Here is a 23,044-nt window from a genome sequence, read left to right on the forward strand (position 1 = left end):
AAAGCTGGAAAATATATATATATATATATATATTTCCAAATTTTGTGATGATGTATGGCTTATTGATAAGCATATGTACATCAAAGCAGTACTGCAATCAAGTTTTTTATTCTAGTAATATTTCTCCTTTCGTGAGGATCCCCGATAGATGGAATTACGTAGAGATAATACTGGCATGAATGATCGAAAATTGAATTTAAGAAACGCCCTAAAGTTCAACCCACCAAGAAAAAAAATATGAATTTCTTCTATTCTTATTAGACAAAATATTCTTTTCCTGTTCAGTTAAACGATCAGCTTCCTTATATAATCCAAAAAAAAAAAATGAGCTTCCTGAGTATATCCATTCATGAGGGTAATTCTTAGGAATCGTTGACTGAAAAATCAGTTGTACGAAAAGTTTTCGTACTTGAATAATAACGTTTTGTGTAAGGAGTATAATATTTCTTACAAAACAATCAGCTGACTGCATGTACAAATCGGTCAACTAATTGTTTTGTATGAAACAATATTTTCCATGTACAAAACGTTATTCTTCAAGCACGCGAATTTTCCGTATTACTGATTTTTCAATCAACTGGTCCTAAGAATTTTGCCCATTCATGAATATCAATACAGCTGTGAGCTGTTTACGCAGGAAAAAAATAAAAAAGAAATATTACTGAAAAAATTCAGATAAAATCATATTAGTATGCGAAGGATTAAAAGACGAAACTAATAACACCCTAAAGTTCTGTTGATCATGGAATATAAAAATGAATTTCTTTCATTCTTGTTAGGTAATATAGCGGTTAAAACAGTCAGCTTCCTAAGTATATTTATTCATGAATATCAATATAACAGTGAGCTGTTACCCATTAAGAGAGAGAGAGAGAGAGAGAGAGAGATAATGCTAGCAAAATTCAGATAAAAATCACATCAGAATGTGAAAGATCGAAGATGGAAATTAAGAACCCCTTAAAATTCAACCAAGGAGCACCCCAAAAAAAAAAAAAAAAGAATTTCTTCCATGCTAGTTAGACAAAGTATTCTTTTTCTATGCAAAAAACAGTCTTGTTTCGTAGTATATCCATTCGTGAATATTAGTACAACTGTAAGTATATATATGTGTGTGCGCGTGTGTATAATTCATAACTGTCCCTTCTGGTGAACGCGGAATTAATTAAATGGGATTTCCGGTTTAGTTAAATTTCTTAATTTAGTACTACTAATTAAGGAACATGATCTGTACTAAGAAATGTAAGGGTGGTATTGTTCACACTGCAGGTTCTTTGAGACAATCGCAGGTACAGAAGTTAATGTAGATCTTGACATAGAGTTATCCTTCTTCGGGTAAGGGGGCACGGACAATCGGAATTCGCCGTTCTTTTCTTTTACCATCGACACAAACGACTATAATTAAGTTTAATTGGAGCTGAAATTAAAGGACCGAAAATGAATGACGAAGAAGCTCCATAACTTCACAACAACTACAAGGACGAGATAACAATCGAGAAGTTCCATCGGTCGATGTTCATCACTTGCTCGGAAAAGTAATAACTAGTTGATAAAGGTTATATATACAAGCAAGCAAGTCAAAAGAAACCACGTGCTATGGCGAAGTAGCTGGGGTCGTAGCCGTTGCTGGAAGTGGCAAGGATGTAATACGCGACGATGTGGCCGATGGATCCCCAGGCGAGGACGTCAACGATGTTGAAGCCGACGGGGTCGTTGGACTTGAGGAGGCTGACGTACTCCTTGGCCCTCGTGTCCCCGGCCTCGAAGTGGGTCAGCCCATTCTGCTCTGGGACCTGCTTCGCCGCGTTCTCCCTCTGGAAGTTGAAGAACACGAACCTCCCCAGGCACAGCGACAACCCCGTGCTGAGGCTGATCACCACCGATGGGTTCAGCTCCGCCTTTATCGCTCCTCCGTTCCTCCGGCCACCGGCGGCGATCCTCACGGCGGCTCTGGCCTTGGCGGGACCCAGAGGCCTCAGGCCCTGGAAAGAGATGCTGGCGGGGGACAGGGACGCGGCCGCCTGGTGGTGGGGCTTCTGGACGGCGGCGAAGAGGGCCGAGGACGCGGCTGCAGCGGCCATTGTTGGCTTCCTTCTTGGCTGAGGAGGCGGCTGGTGAGGGAAATGAGAGGATTGATTGATGGAATGGGTGTGAGAGAGTGCGTGTGGTGCAGAGTATTTTTTATTTGGGGATCGGTGCAGAGGAGATTGGTCGGGAAATTTGTGAGGAGAGGAATGGCGAGGGAAAGATTTTGTTGGGTGACGTGGCGGTTTAACATTGGTTTCTTTTGGATGAGAGAGATTTTTGGTTCCATGTGGCTTTTTCCCTCATCCTACCCGCTTGGCTCTCAACTCGACTCAGCTTTGCTTGCCCTCAAGTAAGTACAGCCTACTCGTGCCCATCCTCACGTGATAATCACACACACTTGCGTTTAGTTATGATAAGTGATCCGTGATATAATTATTCGTACTCTTTTATTATTCATTAAAACTTTTTTTTTCCTATTATAAGAATGACTCGCATGCCTAATACAAAAAATAGCCATAAGAAGGACACAATTAATCGCGCAACAAGAATCCATGCCTAATACAAAGAAATAGCCATAAGAAGGACACAATTAATCGCGCAACAAGAATCCAACACGTAACCTCCATTTCATTGTACTTAAAAAATATATGTTTTACGCCCCAAAGTTTTGTTTTCTCATCAGTTCGCAACCGGCAAGTTTATGTTGGTGCAATTCCAGTGCCCGGTTTTTGGGACCTTTTGCTCTGCCTCCCGGTGGTCGCATGTCACCGATCTCGACTTCCCTGTCCTTCCACTCAGTTGCTCTGGCCAAAATTTCTTTCTACTGCAGATTCGTGTCAATTGAGCAGCTCGACTCAAGAACAATGGTTTTCATGGAAATTCAGCATTCGCACCAAGTATGCTAGACAACTTAATCATATTTTATTGACATACTGGCAGTAGAATCAAACCCATACTAGTAGGATATATAGACATAGATATAGATAGATAAATCTATATATAAAGTGATAGCCATTGGACATCTACCTATTAAACATAAGGTGACGAAACAAAGACAGACCAAACAAGTCTATGATAGGCCAATCGGTTTCCTCTATTTTACTTATCCAAATATCCAAGTGAGACTCTTATAACAGTAAAAGGGCCTTATCCCATCGCATATTTCTGGGTCCAGGACCGAGCGGTGCTCTCGTACTTGGCTCTGTCATGCTTGTACATGTGAGCGATCTCTGGCACTAAAGGATCGTCGGGATTTGGGTCGGTCAGCAATGAGCATATCGAGAGAAGAACCTGTCCAAAAAGGAGAGTACTCATTGTAAGACCAATATAATGAGCTGATGATTTGTGTATTTGAGGCAATTCATTCAATGCAAGTGTGATTTTTGGCTCATTCATAATGACAACACCACAGCTGTGCAAATTATATGATCATTCTGAAGATAAATCCCAGTCAAATCAATATCCCTCCATGATGTTGAAATGCTAGGACATGATGATTTCAAGATTCTACAATGCAATGAAAAGCCTAATACCGCAGTAGGGAGAAAGTATTTAGCTAGCAAACTCGCATACCTTGGATATAGTGAGTGCAGGGCTCCATTGCTCCTTGAGAATGTCGAGGCAAATGCTACCATTGCTGTTGATATTGGGATGGAAGACTTTTGTCCTGAAGGAAACCTGCCATCAACATTGATCTACATAGAGTAAGAACAGCTTCACAGGAGGATCTGTCCAATGAGAATGTTGGGTGCCAGAACAATCACTGCTTCAAGAAACTAGCAAAGATCTTTGAACTTTTCTCATGGCAAGGGGTAAGCTATGTCAATCATACATCTCAGAATGATCTAGCTCAAAATCCATATAATTGGCTCCTAATGGCAAAGAATGTCATGAAACGGTATTAAGTGACATAGGATTACACTCTAGTAAGCTGGGGGAAGGTGAGGCTGACGTAAATAAGAGGAACTAGCTGAAGCAAAGTCATCACCTTGGGTGGCTTGAATGGGTAATCAGGGGGGAAGTGGATCGATACAAGAAACACGCCCCCAGCAAATGGGCTCTCAGCTGGACCCATAATCGTTGCTTGCCAGTGGAACATATCATCTGAAACAGGACCTGGAACACAGATGGAAAAAAGAATTCATAAAACTCCAACTTCTTTTAATACTTTCTGGTATTGTCATAGAAAAGAGCTCCTTCGCTAGTTGTCATTTCTGACCGAATTAACCACTAAGAAATTGAAAGCACCCTTCTGGGACATGCTTGTCATAAAAGTTTCCAGATTCAGCTTCATCACTTGACATAAATGCATATTAGCTTATCGATGCTGAGAGTATGCCAGTAAATAAAACTCTGTATCTGATGTGCTAGAGAGATGCAAGTTGGTTGACCGGAACAGACAGTAAAGTTGGAGACAAACCGGCACTGCATGAGATAGGAGGGTCCTTCTGCAGGTCCTTCAGCTCCTTGTTGATTCTTTTGGAAGCCATCGCAAAGCAATCAGCAATCAAAGTCTTATTTCCCCGCTGAACATAGCAAATTTTTGACAAAATACTGTGAGGAATAATCGAAATCGACAAAGTGAAAACTTTGCATCCGACCCCATAAAACCGACCATGGGGAAGTAGAGCTAGATGTCAAATTGATCTAAGACAATAAAAAACAGTTAAATCAGCAAGACGCTTCCTTTCATCGGCATAAAAATTCCTCCTCACTCAGGCGATCCTTCGACCAACTCTGAGGGCAAATCGGTCCTTTGCGATATATGGCAACTTCCTAATGAACACGGATTAAGAGTACGATACAACACATACATAGAAAGCATCGATCTGGTATTCGGATGATACATGCAATCAAAGAAATATTCCTTTTTGCTTCCCATATGAGAGTATTAACCGATAGACGTCTTCTTTATCAAAGGCAGAATTTTGACGGGAGACCGACGATGAGGGACAACGAACAACATCGGGACTTTCAAAAGCGTGCCCGTTCAATCCAGATATCAAAGCAGAGCATCAAGACCATCAACAAACTCAACAAGACAGGCTGATAAAAGCTTAACATACATGTGGGTCAGCGTAGACAGGATCAAATCACGATCGGAAGGTAGAGGAACGAACCTGGGCCTTCGGGGTTTGCTCTTCCAAGTTCGAGAGCGGAACGACGGTGGCAGGAGGAGGAGGAGGAGGAGGAGGAGGAGGACGGTAAAGGCGAAGCGACAGAGCGCTGGGGGGGAGGGAAGGTATCGGGTGGGGACGGCGCTGTGAGGCCGTCTCTGCATGCCACGTTGCTTAAGAATCTCTCTTTCTTTTTTTCTTTTTCTTTTACGAGAAATTTCTATTAATTTTATTTTACTTTATTTTCCCAATTTTTAGTTTTGAGGGGTCAAAGTCAAACCAACATGAGCCAATAGTTTAGTGGCCTATGGGTGACTTATGGAAGTGATCATCATTTCTTTCATCCTAATATAATTTTCCAGCCGTCCCTCGAGACAAACGATTAAGGACAAATAAACCTTCCTACCCGTCAAACCTAACGATGGACCATAATCGCTATCAAATTCCGTGTATTTTTTTCATACATTTTCGATAATAACCTTACGCTTGATTGCTCACTTGTTGCCACTACTTTGGTCGGAATGTGATGGGCACCAATGTCGCTTGCCAAGGTTCCTTGAGGAAGATTCATATCAGTCTTACGGGGCAAGCAACCTTTTCTTGCCTTTTGACAGCTCTCCCACTTAAAGCATTGCTAAAACTAATTCTAGGTCAATTATAGGTTGATCCAACCCTTTCTCCAAGGGTGGATTCGTGGCCGCCCTGGGAAACCAACTATGAGGCCTATGAAACTCCTGGCATCTTTTCCGTCGTGCTCAAGTCCCTAAAGCGGCAGCAGCAATGGGTAAGAATAAGGTGGCTGCTTGCTCAAATTGCAATAGTTTCCAGTCAATGCCAGAGAGAAGCGTTCGACTTCGAGTTATTCTCTAGGATGCAATTCAAAGGATGAAGAACGCTTATTGTACGTCATATCCATCGAGTTCGAGTTTTCAAACCCGCTAAGATAAGGAAAATCTCTTGAAATTCATGGGATTGGTCTTATTTACATCAATGTATGTGTATGTTCGTTAGGATTGGGCCGAGACTAGCCTTATTTCCTGACTAAATAAAAACATCTATAAATATATGGAGGGGGCCTTGCTCTGATGCGTTCTGTTGTTTCATTATGCCATAACGTCTAATCTGCTCTATACTATAGGATTCATCAGATCATCAGCTGGTAAATCCCATAGGACGCAATCCGAATTGAACAAAGTATTGGATCCATTTCTCTCGTCATCCTTCCCACCTTCGGACTCCTCCACATTCTCATCCTGAAGCTTTCCGTTCAGCCTGGTTTCACCACACAAGCTCCGGTTCCACGGTGACCCCTCCCCTTCGTTCATGAAACTCGTGGGACTGTAATGGAACTCTGGTTCTGGGAAAGCGCTGCACGACCCATTGAGGTTCCCGCTTGATAGTGGTGCCATGCCTGCCGCATCGACCCAACACTTGCTTGCAGACACTGGCATGGTAGTCTCATTGTGCTCTTGGATGGCCCTTGAGAGGCCGAGCCTGATCTTCTCCACTGCGTTGTCTTCCGTCTCGTCCTTCACGCCTGCACTGTTGTAAGGAGACGAGGTGTTGCCTCCTGGAGGGGGTTCAATGGGGTGGTGGAGCTGGAAGTTGACTCGCTTCTTGGTGAGGAGGTGGAGCATTTCGTCCTTGAAGCAACCAAGGGCAGCCTCTGCAAGGTGGGCAACATGGGGCGGTGGGAGGGTGGTGGCGATCTCTGCCATAAGGTGGGAGAAGGGCTTGTGAGTTACGGGGTCGATTCCCATTCCTGACAACTTTTTCTTTAGCTTCGTGTTCCAGTAGTTCTTGACGTCATTATCAGTACGACCGGGCAGCTGAGCTGCGATCAAAGACCACCTGCAATATCAATATTCCGCATTTAGAATTTGATTTGCCATTATGCCGAAGCCTCGGGATAGGAAGGAGGACATGATCTCTTGAGGCATGTTTTGGTATGAAAGGGATAGATAATGAAGCATATCGGACTGATTGTATTATAACCTGTTGCCAACGACTGCATGAAGCCTCATGATTGTCTGCTCCTCTGCTTCCGAGAACTCACCATGCTTGAGGTCTGGGCGGAGATAATTAGTCCACCTAAGCCTGCAGCTCTTCCCACATCTCTGGAGTCCTGCAGTGCAAGTCAAGCAGAAAAAATATTTTAACTAAGCATTGATGTTCTGTTGGAAAATAAGAATTTGGTCCATTGACACAGGGAGATCAATTACCGGCATTCTTAGGGATGAGGCGCCAGTTCCGAGTCCCATGCTGGGCAATGTAAGAGGAGAGCTTGTTGTCCTCCTCAGGCGTCCACTGTCCCCTCTTTACATTATCCTTCTCACAACACGGAATGCGTCCCATCTCTGTTGTTTTTCCTTTTTTCTGTTGTTTTCACGCTCCCTGCTAAACAAATTCCAGTAGGTACGCTGTCGGACTAATAAAAGGCGAAAACCAAGGACGTTTCTGTAAACTTCCCCGCCTTTGCTGACAGCTTGAAAAATTTAAAATTGCTAGTAGGAAAATAAAACGGGAAGGAGATGTGTATAGTTTGTTTGTTGGACTAATATAAATTTCAGATGGTGAGGGAATGGTGTTGATGGTTTTAAATTTATATTGAATAGGTTTGATATGGGAAAGGAGAGGAAGAAAGAGGGGAGAGGGGAGGAGGAGAGTTTGCATCAAAGGCGCATGATTCAATTAAAGAATTCAACGCCCCGCCGAGCATGTGAATTGAGATTTGCTGGTAGCTCACCCACAAAACATGCCCTTCCTTCGGTCAAAGACTCCCTCCCTCCCTCCCTCCGGACGACCGCCCCATTGTTGGGTTGCTGTCAGTTTTGGTCACACGAATGTAGACCATCAACAGGGTACGGGTTGCTGCACGTGCACGTCCTTCTGCAGATTGCCACAGGACACCTCCTGCATTGTCTTAAAATCCAGAACCAACATTGGACTAGGCCGTGGAAACGATGAGTATCAATCAATTCCTTAACTAGACTGAATAGCCATGTCGGGTTGGGACAAGATAAGTGAAAAAGGACAGATGAGGCTGTTTCTGGTAGCAACCAAACAGTTCGGTGCAGATTATGCCAGCCAAATGCAAAGACGGTCCGGACCATGCCACCAGCACGGGGTGAATTCCTTATGGAATTAGCTGGTTGGGTTTTCCCCGATAAGTTTGGTTTGCACTTATTCATTAGATACTGAAACTAAATAGGAAAAAAGAGCTTCAGGCACAAGTTATTGCATCCGAGCAGTGAAGGAGGGATCTATATTAGCACTTCTCTATTCTTTTAACATATATGTTTCCTATTTTTGAGGTTGTGAGAATATATTTTCGGATTCATTCCTTGGCGGTTTGTTCGAAGAACAGAGGGCGGTGTGTCACTTCTTCTTGTTAATAACAGAGGGATAATTCCAAAAGTTTGGTGATTTTAAATAAACTCTGGCCTGCAAGAATGGCAGGTAATGCTGCTTCTTTTAAACCAGCAAGTCCCCCATTCTTAAGAAGTTTGTAACTCAATTCTTTTCTTTATCTTTTTCCACGTACTCTTCGCCCGAATAAATTGCTCCTCCACGAACGGGTCATCCGAAGAGTGAGGTAGATAATGATTCTTACTCTCATGGGATATAAAACATAGCTTAAAGTTTTTCTTAAAACGTATATTCGAGCCAAAGTAGACATATATTTTGCATAGAACTTGGAAGTCTTTTCTGATCGAAAAGAGAAAATGGGGCACTGAGAACACTTAAGAATGAGGAAAAAGTGGTGGAATTTAGGAACATTACTTTCTGTACAGATACTCTTCCTTTGCTTTGGAAGACACATACATACATCTATCCTACAAAAGGGAGATGTTTTCCCTTCTTTGCTCTTTCAGTAAATATTACGTCCAAGCATTGCCAATTTCCGTTGAGGGACAAATTTGTCATTCCTCACTTAAACGGTCATACAACTAGTTTCAGAAAGTAATCTAGTTGGTACAAAAAGTTTTTTTCACACCAGAGGTACAAAGAATTTGAAAAAGTGACAATTTGGTACAATTCACCAATTTAAAACTAAGGTGTTAGTTCTTGTATGACGCGGCACATGGCTGTTGACGTGGACAAAATTGGACCCAAAAGTCGAGTGATGAGAAAAATCATGACATATTAGTGGAATGGTCCTAGAGGTGTAATAATTTGGTATAAAAAGTTTGGCGTAGTGTATATTAATATAGAAAGTTTGAAGGATGTAACTTGTAAGTACAATAAGTTAGCTCTCACATCTCTCTCCTCTTTCTCGTCTCTCTCCTCTTTCTTGTCTCGCTCGTCTCTTCTCTCTCTTCTTTCTCTAGTCTCTCTCCCGTCTCTTCTCTCTTTTCTTTCTCTCGTCTCTCTCATTTCCCTCGCCTCTTTCTCTCATCCTCTCTCGTCTCGCTCGTCTCTTCTCTCTCTTCTTTCTCTCGTCTCTCTCCTGTCTCTTCTCTCTTTTCTTTCTCTCGTCTCTCTCCTCTCTCTCTCTCTCTCGTTTCCTCACCTCTTTCTCTCATCCTCTCTCGTCTTTCTCGTCACTGTATCAATAAGTTACATCCTTAAAACATTTTGTACCAATATATATTACAATATGTAAAACTCTTTTTTTTTATCAAATTGTTACACTTCTAAAACCATTTCACTGACACTTTAAATCCAATTTTGTCCACGTCAGCAGGAACTAAAGCCGTTAGTCTAAAATTGATGGACTTACTAAATTGTTTACATTTTTCAAATTTTCTTGTAACTCTCTGGTAAGAAAAAACTTCTTGCCCCAGTGGGACCACTTTTTGAAACTTTTTGCATGAAAAATGAGTTTTCCCCTCGCTTAAACAGTTATGCCTTGGACGCACGTTTCACTCCCTCTGGCCAACTGTGCTGATAGTTTCTTTTATCTTTTCAGTATAGATTCTCTCATTAAGTTCCCCTGCTTTTCTTTCCTCCAACAGTCCGTTTCTCTTTCTACTTTCGGGGTTTTATAATTTCCTCCATTATTATTATTTTTAGTCTCTCTCCCTCCTTCGCATTGTATTGAGTTGAGCTTTCTCTCTACACGGTGTCATTCATTGTCTGCTCGATTGACATCCTCATATCTCTCTACCACCGGGAAATCTGGCACCCCCGCAACATTTTTGGCGGGACCTCTAGGTCCCTCCCTTCGAGGACTCCGTGGTCGTGCAATGTGTTGTTGTTTGGCCGCGCTGGTTCACATCGCATGCTCTGTTTTCCTCTCTTGATGAATCCGAGAGCCATGAAAACAAATCTGGCTGAAATGAGTGGGTTTTCGGCTACAATTTCATGATGAAGCCGGCATTGATGGATGGATGGATTCTCTATCCCTATGTTTTCCTGCAATTTTAATGTTTTCATTCTTTATCTTGAGTCTATGTTTTTCTTTTTTTTTTTGTCTCTCATGCATTATTTGTCGTATTCTGTGCCAGGTGAGCATCCGATCTTCGGGTAATTTCCATTGTAACATTGCTTTGCTCATTTGTCCTGTACATAGGACGGGCACGCTGCTTGCATATATATATATATATATATATATGTATGTATGTATGAGACCGGAAGATACTGAAAATAGAATATGAAGTTATGAACCGGATTAATTAATGGAACTAACTTTTTTTTTTTTGCGTGAATTTTGATATCCGAAAGTCCAATTTGGTCCCGACTAGTCCAGTCGAGTTGGCTCATTAAGAGATAAAATTCTCCCACCATATATTTTCTGCATTCACAAGGACTCGAGCTCGAGACCTTACTTAAGCGGAATAAGCATCTAAACGCTCGAACTAACCCACATTAGCAATGGAACTAGCCTTTAAGCATGCGCTTTGCATGTGATTCGTCCTTAATTTTAATAAATTTCTCCAATCGTTAATTCTTATTTTATAATAATAATTATTATTATTTTTGTCCCCAACAATTATTTCATTTGGTGAAATTTGAGAAAAATATGATGATGATGATGATGATGATAATAACCCTAACAATTATTCGATTTTGATAATAATGATAACGGATGGAATTATCCATTTTATAATGCCAATAATAGTATTTCCCCAATAATTATCCTATGTGATAATAGGCTTATGAAATAATAATAAGTTATAGAAATTCATTACATGCGGCATTCCCGGAGTTGTTGAACGAGAGACATCCATTTCAAAATTTTGTACAAATGGCAAAGAGGTGAAAGCCCCAACAACTATATATGAATGTAATAATAGGCTTACAAGATAATAATAATAACAACAACAACAATAATAATAATAAGTCACCGAAATTCATTAAATATGACATTCCAAGAGTCGTCGAATGAGAGGTTTCCACTTCAAGATTTTGCCCAAAATGGCAAAGAATGGTGAATACTTCAACATTTATATATTATAGATATATAGATTGGTGAAAGTTGATAAAACATTTGATGATGATGATGATGATGATGATGACGACCAGATTTTAGTCGATCTTGGTAATAATAATAACGGATGGAATTATCCATTTTATAACACTACTTGTAATGTTTCCACAACAATTATCCTATTTGATAATAGTCTTACGAAATAAAATAATAATAATAATAATAATAATAATAATAACCATAATGACGATGATAAGTCACAGAAATTCATTAAATGCGACATTCCAAGAGTTGTTGAATGAAAGGTTTCCATTTCAAGATTTTACACAAATGGCAAAGAATGGTGAATGCCAAAGCAATTGTAAAATACTGACACTTGACTCGCGCGTTACGTGAGTTTCTTTATTTGCGTTAGTATAGGATATTAACTAGCAATTACAATAGAAGAACTCTTTACATCGTTAATTTTATGTTAATTGCACTGTCAACAAGCAGAACAATGTGGTTTGATGACCTGCAGATATTGGAATTCTTTTGCGTTTACGGAAATGCCTTGGAATGCCCTAGGCTTTATATATTATACATAGATTTGTACCCTAATTATTATTTGGTCATTCCTAATTATTATTACATTTCAACTCGAAGGAAAAAATTTTGTGCCTGCAATTATCCCATTTGAACATTTATTATTATTAATATATGATATTGCACTCTTGAGAGAAAATTATTTTTGCCCTAGCAATTATCCCATTTGGCATTTATATTGTATGATTGCGAGAAAATTATTTTTGTCCTAATAATTACACCATTTGAAAAATTATTTTTGTCTCAGCAATTATAGCATTTGGCATTTACGTTGTATGCTCGAGAGAAAAGTATTGACAAGAGTTATCCGAGACGCCGGGGAGGGGAAGAATCTGACGGCAGTAGGGGAAGAGGATTCTGTCGGGAAAGAGTGGCAGATTAGGGTTTATACTTTATATTCCTAAATTTAAAATAAAGAATAATAATATTTTATTATATTAATAATAAGTAATAAATAAATAATATATAAATAGTAATAAATAAATAATAAATAATAGTAATAATAATAAGCCTGTTCGCTAATTGTCTCGTCATCATTCTGTCCCGAATCCAGTCCAGCAAAGGAGGAATCTGTTTTCAGAGAATGAGGAACTCATTATCGATGAATCGCATTCATCCGACTCTGCATCCTCCTGCTTTGAGTTCTCTGCGTTGGATTCATGAATCCAGCAAGATGGTATTGATGGTATCGGAATCCAGTCACACTACTCGACTGTCGATGAGCTCCAGCTCGATTGCTTTCGTTCCGTATGCTCTGCAGTCACAGAAGGACAACAATGTCAAGACAGTGGATGACCTGGAGAGGAAAAAGAGGAAGGAAGAGAAGGTTCGTCCTGTTTGCAGCTCGATAGGCATTCTTTGATTCATGTGGTTTCACTTTCCGCATTCCTTGCAGTTCACACTTTGTTTTGATTGAATGCAGTTGGATGCTTATAGTTCATCCTTGATTTGATTCATCAACTGATGCACTCTTCTTTTAGATTCATTCATCGCCTTGCTCGTTTGACTATCGGTCTGTCCATGATTTTTTTTTTTCCTTTTTCATGGCAGGCAAGGTTGAAGGAACTGAAGAAGCAGAAGGCTGCGGAGAGAGCAGCAAGTGCCAAACTGATGGTATTGGTAATCGTGTGATATTTATTTTTCCATGCTGAATATTAATGATCATATTCAATTTTTGTCCTCGACTATGCATTCATCTTATTGTAATTTTGAAGGCACCACAAGAAGTTGGAAATGCCTCGAAAAAGAGCGCTAAGAAGAATGTAAAGAAAGATGCTGGTGAAGACAAGCCGGAGGACTATATCTACCCCGAGACTCCTCTTGGTGAGAAGAAAAGACTGTCTAGGCAGATGGCAAAATGGTACAACCCGACTGCTGTGGAGAAATCGTAAGCATAAAATGCTTATTCCTGTTGCTTGGATGCGATTCATGTCAATTCTTTGCGATTTGGAACTTTACTTGTCTTTTGTTGTTCTAGTTGGTATGAATGGTGGGAAAAGTCGCAATTCTTTGTTGCAGATGCCAACAGTTCAAAGCCGCCATTTGTGATTGTGAGTTTTCCGTACTAAAAAGGGCTTATATATGGAGATGGTAAAATTTGGTTGGTCATTGTCTTGATACTGGGGAGTATCTCCTGGCTTGTAACTCTAATTGTGCAAAGTAGAATACTGCTGCATCACAACTCTGGATTTATATCTTCCTATTCTGAAAGTAAATCCAAGGAGCTAGATCTTATCTTCAATTTTCCACTCATTAAGGCATGTCTCGGAGCCTCCAAACACCTCGGATAAAAAATTCTAAAAAACGCTTAGATATGATGCATAACTTGAAATATATATATACATGATACTATCGGATGTACTTCAGTGAATTGTGGAGGCCTCTTTTGGCTTTGCCAACTTTGTTCTCTGATCTTATTGTAAGTAGCTCATAAAAGAATCCCCATGCTTTTAGATTTAAACATGACCCATCTTTCTAGGCTCAGATGTGGATAAAAAGAAATTGACACCTATTTGACAAAAGGTGGGAGGTCTATTTAAAGTCATGATAGCTTTTCGGAGAGTCTAATGTTGCATATTGCTTTTACTTTATGACTAGTCGAGGATTCTCGACTTCCTTTTCTATTTTATTGATTATTATCGTTTTTAGCTTTTGAGACTACATTCCTTCACCATTTAGGCTTTTTGTCTTGTTCTGTTTGGCATTCTATAGGTTCTTTCCCCTCCAAATATTACAGGGGCATTGAACATTGGTCACGCACTTACCGTTGCAATAGAGGTCACACAATTTAGCCATTTCTACTTTTGTTTTCCATATTGGCTTCGGGAATATCCTCTTGATATTTCTCTATCAAGCAGGATACTATTATTTCTGGATATAATGCACTTTGGGTCCCTGGGATGGACCATGCTGGAATAGCAACAGAGGTTAAATTTCTTTCTAGCCTTTAGTTTTGATTCCTCTTTTGCCAACAAAAATGAAGTTATATTGCACTGCCCAATTTTTGGATATGACCGAAATATTGTTATGTATTTTGGTCGCTCTATTATGTCTCTGGCATGGCTCGTCTCCGCGGTTATTAAAGTTTGCATCACGATCCTACCTATAGGATCAAAAGGGGTCACAGAACATCAATCCCTATTTTCAGAATTGTAAAAAACATAAGGCATCATTCACAAGTAAAACATGTTAAACCTGACAAATGATATTATACACCCAATAAAAAAAGAAAAACTTTAAAAAATTACTTGGTCGCTCAATGGACTTGCATATCTGCTAACCTGCATGACTTAGGTCAATTTTTAAAAATTTTCATTAGGTATTGAAAATCATACATGCTAGCCGATATGTCAAATCCATTGAGCAACCAAGTCATTTTTTAAAGTGATCTGCTTCTTTTTCTTTATTGGTTGTTTGTTACTTCTATTCGATAACATCGTGCTTCTTGATAACTTGTGAATGATGCCTTGTGTTTTTCTATGATTGTTGGCGATTGGTTTCAGAATTTGAAATCATATGAATAGGGAATGATGTTTTTATGATAGATAAGAAATGTAATGGTACATAGAATATGATGAACAAAAAATCATAAATTTATACTTCTATCAATAATTTTTTAACTATAGTTATGGATTATACTTCTATCTGGATATGAATCTCTCATCCTATTCTCAAAAGTGTATGAGCAAAAGTGTCTTGGAGTTTTGACCCAAAAAATAATCTAGCTATAGCACTGCATTTATATATTGTCAAGGCTTACATACGTTTGGAACGACCATGTTCGTTAATGCTAGAGCAATGCTATATATAGACGAGTTAGCAAACCGTTTCTGTAAAACTAATCCATCGATGATCGACCAATAGCTAGTCCAACATTTTTATTCGGAGAACGATGCAAGAGCAATATCGGATCTGCATTTTGGAAAGTGCGGATTCAATCCATATTCCATATATACTTGTGGGTGAGCTCTTTGAACATAATAATTAATTTCTTCCCAAGAAAAATAATGTGAAAATCGGAAAGGAAAACTCGAACATGACTATCGAGATAAAGAAAAGAAGAGGGACCATATGATACGATAGTCACGTCCTGGGTCTATGTCCTTCCAAGTAATGAGACCTTTCTTTACGGATGTTCAATTTACTCACAATATTTCCTTCTTTTAAATTTGGTCCGATGATCATGACTGCGATGAATAGGTCCTTGGCTAAACAATTAACATTTGCCACGAAAAGATGAGAAATAATGTGCAGTTCAGCAAGAAAGGGCTGGCTTGTATTTAACAAAATCCAATGTTAATCGGTATGGATTAATTCAAGTGCTTAACCTCTTTATACCTTTAAATAAATTTTGGATTCGAGTTTTGTGTACGAAAAAAATTCACACATGAGAGTTTTACTATTTAGTGAGTCGTTTAGACAGGCCATTGGACTTCTAGAAACTAGGAAACTAGGGGGCAGACCTAGAGGGAAAAAAAAAAAGAGCCTGTGGTAATAGATAGACAATAAAATACATCACAAGTGAAAAAGACAGTAAAAAAAAAACATGTGGGGAGAAAATCAAGGAAATTTTGACAAATAATAATGTATTAAAAACAAAAAGAAACAGAATAGAAGGTTTGCAGCTGTTGAGACTTCAGAAAACCATTTTTTTTGGAAGAAGCAGCCTTAATTAACTATTAACTAATTAACTATTAACTTTAACTAATATATACATATATATAAACAAAGCCCGAGCCAAATTATCACGCCACCACGTAAACGGAGTGTCGAGCTGAATTTCATACCATCACATCATCACTTATAAATTAAGAAAATTTTCTATACTTTTTTGTCATTAATTCATTCTGCAGTATTAGCTGCTACTCAAGAACGAATACACACCTATGGAATCTAAACATTCCAAATATTGATTAAAGGAACGCATTATTATATATTATAAAGAAACTATCTAGGTTCCATATAATAAGTTGCCACTTCAATTTATATACATGTGCATATATAAAGTTTGTATAATCATGTGCATATGTACAATTTTCAGGCTTTGTAAAGGAACATTATTATAGATTGTTAAGAAACTATCTAGGTTCCACACAATAAGTGGTCACTTCAATTTATATTCGCGTGCATTTATAAAGTTTATATATTCACATGAATAAATACAGTTTTCAAGTTTTAATATAAACCAATATATCCCCAGTAATAGTTCCGGATGCATATATATAGCATGAATGGCATGGGTAGTTAATCTAAGGGCATAGTGTGTCGACATTTAAAGGAAAGCTATAATCTGAAGCTCAATGTGAGCAGAGGTAAGCATGACCTTTTCTTCCAATCCAATTTGCTAGGAATATATATAGTTGCGAGATGTTCATATAAGTTTGTACCTTCTACTTAATTGTAGGGATATATTTTCTACGTAAGTACGTCAACAGTTGAAAAATCAATCTTTCTTGCATAAAAATAAAACTATAAAGTTAGAATTAATGATATCATACACGAGGCAAAAAAATCGAAATTTAAGCAAAAGTTTTTCTACTTAATCACCCAATTGATATTGAAATCTCAATGTACAACATTTTTTCTTTCAATAAATACATACAAAGTTAAAAGAGTAGATAGTTGAAATATTTATTATTCAGCTCACTTGCAACGCACGGGTATTCATCTAGTTAGTAAAAAATAAATCAAATCAAATCAAAATATCAAAAAAGGAAAAGGCAAGAGGGGAGTGTCTAAGCGCGGGAGAACAGTGGAATCGGAGAAGGCTGATGCATGTACACTGGTCAGTCACAGTCTGCGAGGATTCTTCCCCACTTCATCCTCTCCTACTTCAAAATATCGAACCGTTAGAGCAAACGAGGGTTTTTGGGAGAATCCACCAAACTAGGGCTTTAGAGAATGAGGCTGATTCTGAAACGGATGCGCACTCATTTGCATCAGACTCTACATCCTCCTCCATGGAGACAATAGGTTTTTCATCTGTGATGGATTCATGAGACAACAAGGTCGGAGGCGGATAGCAAGGTCCAGACAGTGGAAGACCTGGAGAGGAAAAAGAGGAAGGAAGAGAACGTTCGTTGGAGAAGGTCGACTTTGCATCTCACAATAACAAATAAGATTTCTTGCCACGAAAATAACGGATAACTTGTTACGGATCTTGTAAAAATAAGTTCATCCTAATAAGTATACCGTGACAAAATAAAGTTTGGTCACAATATCTTATAACTTATGGTGATAAATTTATTTTCGCAATGAAAACATTATATAATGTGAGTCAAAATATATGAAAACATGTATATACATATATGTTGGTTATTATGGGAATACTTGGTTTGTGGTACTCATACAATATTAAAGATATGTATATACATATAAGTATATATGTATCTATATACATATTAAGTATGTGCATTATGAAATTCTATTTAGTGTAATTTAACATTCTTATTGCAATAGACAATTATGTATATACATGCATATTAAGTATGTATATACATATATGTTGTTATTATGAAAATACTTGGTTTTCGACGTTCACACAATATTGAAGATATGTGTATACATATAAATATATATGTATCTACATACATATTAAGTATGTATATTATGAAACTTTATTTAATATAATTTGACATTCTTATTATCACAATGTACTTTTCTTGTGATAAAATCTCTTTCGTAACAATAGAATTTGTCACAACATACAAAATTTCTTGTAGTAATCCTCCTCCTTGTAGACATTTGGTTTTTCATTTGCGATGGATTCATGAGACAAGAATGTCGGATGCGGACAACAAGCTCGAGACAGTGGAAAACCTGGAGAGGAAAAAAGAGGAAGGAAGAGAAGGTTCGTTGGAGAAGGTTGACTCTGCATGGATGGATAGGATATTCGCCATGCAACCTTGTGTACATTTCATCTTCAAGATTGTTGAGACATATTATCCCACACGGGAAAACTAAAGAGAAATCCACGGGTTTATAAATGATTGGATATATATATTGCGTTGTTATTATATACGATACTATCCAACTTAGTCCATTGAGGGGAATATCATTCCTAGTATTTTGTCGTTCTAATAAATTCCATTTCTCACATTTTAGATGTCATAATATGTTTCCTTCCACATAATTGCCCTAAAAATGACAAGTGAAAAAACAATCTATATGCTTTTAACCTAGCAAAGAAGTTCACTTATGCATTTTCCATTCCTCTTTAATAGTTTGTTCATTTGCACATTTAGGGTCTCTATTGGTTTTCTACAGATAAGGATAAGGGTGTTCGGGTTCGGATACTCTGTTTTTTCACGATACCCGGACCATACCCTGTAAGGGACAAGTTCCAAGATTTTAGAACCGAATCCTACCATGTTGAGTCTTGGAACCGGAACCTACATTATACCATAGATTCCGGTTATCCTGTTAGAACCTGTAAATTTTTTGTCTCGCTAAATAAAATCGAAAATGTCTCATCCATAATCAGTAATAACGCAAAAAAGAATGTCGACATAGATTTAGATTAATCCACGATACATCAACAAAGAGTAATATGTCTCATCAATCCATCCACAAAATTAAACATTTGTAATACAATCAGACCTCGTAGATGACACACCGAGGTCGTCAAACCAAAGCTGTCGACAATAAAGAATGCGAAGCTTCCACCGAGAGAGAAAGAGAGACCAAGACAGAGATGGGAACATGGTAAAGTTAAAGGGAGAAGTATATCTGAATGTAACCAAGGAAAATATTATCGGGTCCGGGTACCAGTTCTGGTTCTAGTTCTGCTTCTGGTTCTGGATATCCTATATGCAGGTCCCGGAATCGAAACCGGTTTTCACTGGTTCTTTATTTTAATACCCGGCCCCTATCTCATTTTCAATACGAGTTACCTGGACCCTACCCTAATGGGTAGATTCTGATCGGTTCCAAGTACACGTGGTATCCGTGCACAACCCTAGATCAGGAGATGCGAGTTGGTCTTTCTTCGAGAACCAAAGATGTCATTGAGCCACGTAGCTTTTTGTATGGATAATATATTTGTCATTGAATGGATGGATAACATATTTTCCATGCAGCTTTTTATACCTTTCATCTTCAGGATTGTTGAGACATATTGTCCCACACGGGAAAACTAAAGAGAAATCTACGAGTTTATAAATGATTGGGTACCTCTATTGCGTTGTTGTTATATACGATACTATTTGACTTAGTCCATTGAGGGGAATATCATTCATAGTATTTTGTCGTTCTAGTAAATTTCATTTCTCACCTTCTAGATGTCATAATATATTTCTTTTCACTTAATTGCCCTAAAAATGACAAGTTAAAAACAATCTATATGCTTTTAACCTAGCAAAGAAGTACACTTATGCATTTTTCATTCCTCTTTAATAGTTTGTTCATTTGCACATTTAGGGTCTTTATCGATTTGCTACAGAAAAGGAGATGCAAGTTGGTCTTTCTTCGAGGACCAAAGATGTCATTGAACCACGCAGCTTTTTGTATGGATAACATATATGTCATTGAATGGATGGATAACATATTTTCCATGTAGCTTTTTGTACCTTTCATCTTCAGGGTTGTTGAGACATATTATCCCACACGGGAAAAGTAAAGATAAATCCACGGATTTAACGTGATTGCGTACCTCTATTGCGTTGTTGTTATATACGATACTATCCGACTTAGTCCATTAAGGGGAATATAATTCCTAATATTTTTCCGTTCTAATAAATTCCATTTCTCACCTTCGAGATGTCATAATATATTTCCTTTCACCTAATTGCCCTAAAAATGACGAGTAAAAAAACAATCTATATGCTTTTAACCTAGCAAAGAAGCACACTTATGCATTTTCCATTCCTTTTTAATAGTTTGTTCATTTGCACATTTAGGGTCTATCGATTTGCAGAATAAGATCCATAATAAGATGGAAGAAAATCTAAAGTAAGTAGTGGATTGGATACAGCACCCCGGTCCTAATAATTTATTTCTATGGGCTACCCTCTCAGTTCATGTTCCTTTCCCCTAAATTCTTTATTATCTTTGTATTTGCAGGCAGCAAGAGAAACTTAGACAGGCTATGAGTGTATTCGGGTACAAAGAGAAGGCACCAGTATGGATTCAGGAAGAGAATGCTAGCAAACTTGCTATGCTTAATCGAGAATTCGAGTTTTTCCAAAAGGAAAGCTCACGAATAGAGGCTTAGATGGAAGAGCATTAGCTCATGAATAGATCCTTTTCTTCCTACTCTTATTATAACAATACCCTTCAAGTTCAAATTGAAGTAGTAAATATGAATTCGGTTCAGTTTGATTGATGTGTTTAGATCTCTTATTTTCAGTGTTGGACAAATGAAAGGGTGAAGCAGGAGATGGATCTCGTGCTGTCTGTAGTAAAAGGCATCAGGTCTCTTAGTTCAGCTGACTTGACTAAGAAAAATAATGAATGGTAAGTTTCCGGGGATCTTCTTTCCTTTTATCCTATTTTTTGCAATCAATTTGTTTATTAATTAATAGCCTCTTTAATATTGAATTTTGTATTAATGTGGTAAATCCCGCCGACTGTTTCACTTCAGCCTACCTGCATACATGTACTGCCAAACTGAGGAAGTTTTGGAGATCATGAAGACACATAAATTAGAGATGGTAACCTTGACTGGTCTATCATCATTGGAGGTAATGGCATTATCAAATCGAGATCTCATTACTGCCTTTTTTTCGTTTTCGTGTCGTGGTTTCTGAACAAACTTGCTTTACAGGTTCTGTTGAGCGGGAGGGATGATGCTCCCACCAAATGTGCATTCGAAAACATCAACGAGGATCTAAATGTCTATCTCCAAGTTAATAGCAACCTTAATGCAGAAGCAGAGCATCAGAAGATCAAGAATAAGATGGAGAAAAATCTAAAGTGAGTAGCGGATTGAATAGCACCCAGGTCCTAATAGCCCCTCTCAATTCATGTACATTTCCCCTAAATTCTTTATTATCTTTGCATTTGCAGGCAGCAAGAGAAACTCAGACATGCCACGAGTGGACATGGGAAAAAAGATAAGGGACCAGTCTAGATTCAGGAAGAGAGTGCTAGAAAACTTTCTACGCTTATACGGGAATTCAAGCGTCTCCAGAAGGAATTCTCACGAGTAGAGGCTGAGATGGGGACCAATCTTGAACAATGAACTGTTGATTGCGAAGCTGGGAGGTGATCTGCCTTTTAGGCAGGTGATTTTTCGAAATTAATATCTCTTAGAGAAATTAATTTCCGGGTTTTAGGGATTTTGAACACCTGATAAGTTGGCTTTTCCAGCCACATAGAAACCCGCGTGCTGAACATATTCAGTAGGTAAACATTCTTTGAAATGTTTATCTTCACCCAATTCTGGGGATTATGCTTTTTTCAAGTTTATCTTCACCCAATGGTCCACGATGCACGCCGGGGTAAGATGTCGAAGTCTCTGGGCAATGTCATAGAGCCAATGGAAGTGATGAGTGGAGTAACCCTCGAAGCCTTCACAAGAGGCTGGAGGAGGGCAACCTACATTCGAGGGAAAGGATCATCGCAAAAGCAGGTCTGGCCAGGGACTTCCCTAATGGGATTCCTGAATGTGGGGCTGATGCTCTTCGATTCGCCCTGCTGTCGTATACAACAAAGGTTCATTCATGTCTTTGCTGAAATCACTTTTTTACCCATGAGGCCTGTTTCGACACCCGACAAACAACGCTGTGTTATTATGTTCCTGCGAACAAAACATGCCATTTAGTGTTATTACATTATGACTTATCCTTGTATTCCTAATTTAGAATTGATTCTTCTATATTTCATCCTTTTCCAGTCCGAAAAAATAAATCTCGATATATCCAGAGTTGTGGGTTACCGTCGATGGTGTGATAAGGCCCGGTCTGCTGTTCGGTTTGCTAGGAGCAAGCTCGGAGGTGAATACATCCCTCCTGAAATCCTTGCTCTGGAGACCATGCCTTTCGGCTGCGAGTGGATATTGTCTTTGCTAAACCGAGCTATCGTCAAAACTGTAGCATCGCTTAACTCATACGAGTTCTCTGATGCGACCAAAGCCGTTTATTCGTGGTGGCAGCAATTAAGTGAAGTGATTATCGTGGCAATCAAGCCTTATTATGTGGGCGATGACATTTTTGTCCCTGAAAGGACTGCTGCACAGTTTGTTTTGTGGTTGTGTCTGGACTACGGCTTGAGAATGCTGCATCCTTTCATGCCATTTGTCTCAGAAGAACTGTGGCATCGCTTTCCTTCATTGGAAGGTGTGGAGAGAAATGAGTCAATTATGACAAGCGATTATCCTTCTCCTGTTGAGGTGACATTTGGTCTAACTGAGACCTTAGCCATCAAAAGTTCTTCCTACTCTTATTATAACAATACCCTTCAAGTTCAAATTGAAGTAGTAAATATGAATTCGTTTCAGTTTGATTGA

General features: G+C 38.7%; 4 protein-coding genes across 4 annotated transcripts; 1 reads left to right on the forward strand and 3 right to left on the reverse strand.

Moving 5' to 3' along the window:
- Window positions 1-1,420: 1,420 nt before the first annotated feature.
- Window positions 1,421-2,197, reverse strand: LOC116212254 (photosystem I reaction center subunit V, chloroplastic). Its single transcript, XM_031546821.1, has one exon. It carries the CDS (start codon window positions 2,076-2,078, stop codon window positions 1,575-1,577), a length of 504 nt encoding a protein of 167 aa, XP_031402681.1. The 5' UTR covers window positions 2,079-2,197; the 3' UTR covers window positions 1,421-1,574.
- Window positions 2,198-2,924: 727 nt separating this feature from the next.
- On the reverse strand, window positions 2,925-5,302 carry LOC116212262 (ubiquitin-conjugating enzyme E2-17 kDa-like). The gene is made up of 5 exons (XM_031546829.1): window positions 5,145-5,302; window positions 4,445-4,550; window positions 4,013-4,140; window positions 3,598-3,702; window positions 2,925-3,315 (listed from the first exon to the last, which is right to left on the reverse strand). The coding sequence occupies exons 2-5, from the start codon at window positions 4,512-4,514 to the stop codon at window positions 3,172-3,174; spliced, it is 447 nt and encodes a 148-aa protein (XP_031402689.1). The 5' UTR covers window positions 4,515-4,550; window positions 5,145-5,302; the 3' UTR covers window positions 2,925-3,171.
- Window positions 5,303-6,268: 966 nt separating this feature from the next.
- On the reverse strand, window positions 6,269-7,682 carry LOC116199396 (transcription factor MYB80-like). Its single transcript, XM_031529732.1, has 3 exons — window positions 7,364-7,682; window positions 7,137-7,266; window positions 6,269-6,992 (listed from the first exon to the last, which is right to left on the reverse strand). The coding sequence occupies exons 1-3, from the start codon at window positions 7,494-7,496 to the stop codon at window positions 6,269-6,271; spliced, it is 987 nt and encodes a 328-aa protein (XP_031385592.1). The 5' UTR covers window positions 7,497-7,682.
- Window positions 7,683-22,042: 14,360 nt separating this feature from the next.
- Window positions 22,043-23,044, forward strand: LOC116192938 (valine--tRNA ligase, mitochondrial 1-like). The gene is made up of 2 exons (XM_031521649.1): window positions 22,043-22,168; window positions 22,433-23,044. The coding sequence occupies exons 1-2, from the start codon at window positions 22,043-22,045 to the stop codon at window positions 23,042-23,044; spliced, it is 738 nt and encodes a 245-aa protein (XP_031377509.1).

The sequence above is a fragment of the Punica granatum genome, chromosome 1 (assembly GCF_007655135.1).
Source record: "Punica granatum isolate Tunisia-2019 chromosome 1, ASM765513v2, whole genome shotgun sequence".
Classification (NCBI taxonomy): Eukaryota; Viridiplantae; Streptophyta; class Magnoliopsida; order Myrtales; family Lythraceae; genus Punica; species Punica granatum.

Bases quoted from the DNA above. Each gene is read 5' to 3' on its own strand.
- LOC116212254 (XM_031546821.1), bottom strand. From the start codon at position 2,078: ATGGCCGCTGCAGCCGCGTCCTCGGCCCTCTTCGCCGCCGTCCAGAAG.
- LOC116212262 (XM_031546829.1), bottom strand. From the start codon at position 4,514: ATGGCTTCCAAAAGAATCAACAAGGAGCTGAAGGACCTGCAGAAGGAC. The intron at 4,141-4,444 runs GTTTGTCTCCAA...TCTGTGTTCCAG, and splicing joins TCCTATCTCATGCAGTGCCG to GTCCTGTTTCAGATGATATG. The intron at 3,703-4,012 runs GTGATGACTTTG...TGTTGATGGCAG, and splicing joins ACCCATTCAAGCCACCCAAG to GTTTCCTTCAGGACAAAAGT.
- LOC116199396 (XM_031529732.1), bottom strand. From the start codon at position 7,496: ATGGGACGCATTCCGTGTTGTGAGAAGGATAATGTAAAGAGGGGACAG. The intron at 7,267-7,363 runs GTAATTGATCTC...CTTGCACTGCAG, and splicing joins CCTCATCCCTAAGAATGCCG to GACTCCAGAGATGTGGGAAG. The intron at 6,993-7,136 runs GTTATAATACAA...TTGATATTGCAG, and splicing joins CATGCAGTCGTTGGCAACAG to GTGGTCTTTGATCGCAGCTC.
- LOC116192938 (XM_031521649.1), top strand. From the start codon at position 22,043: ATGTCGAAGTCTCTGGGCAATGTCATAGAGCCAATGGAAGTGATGAGT. The intron at 22,169-22,432 runs GTCTGGCCAGGG...ATCCTTTTCCAG, and splicing joins AAGGATCATCGCAAAAGCAG to TCCGAAAAAATAAATCTCGA.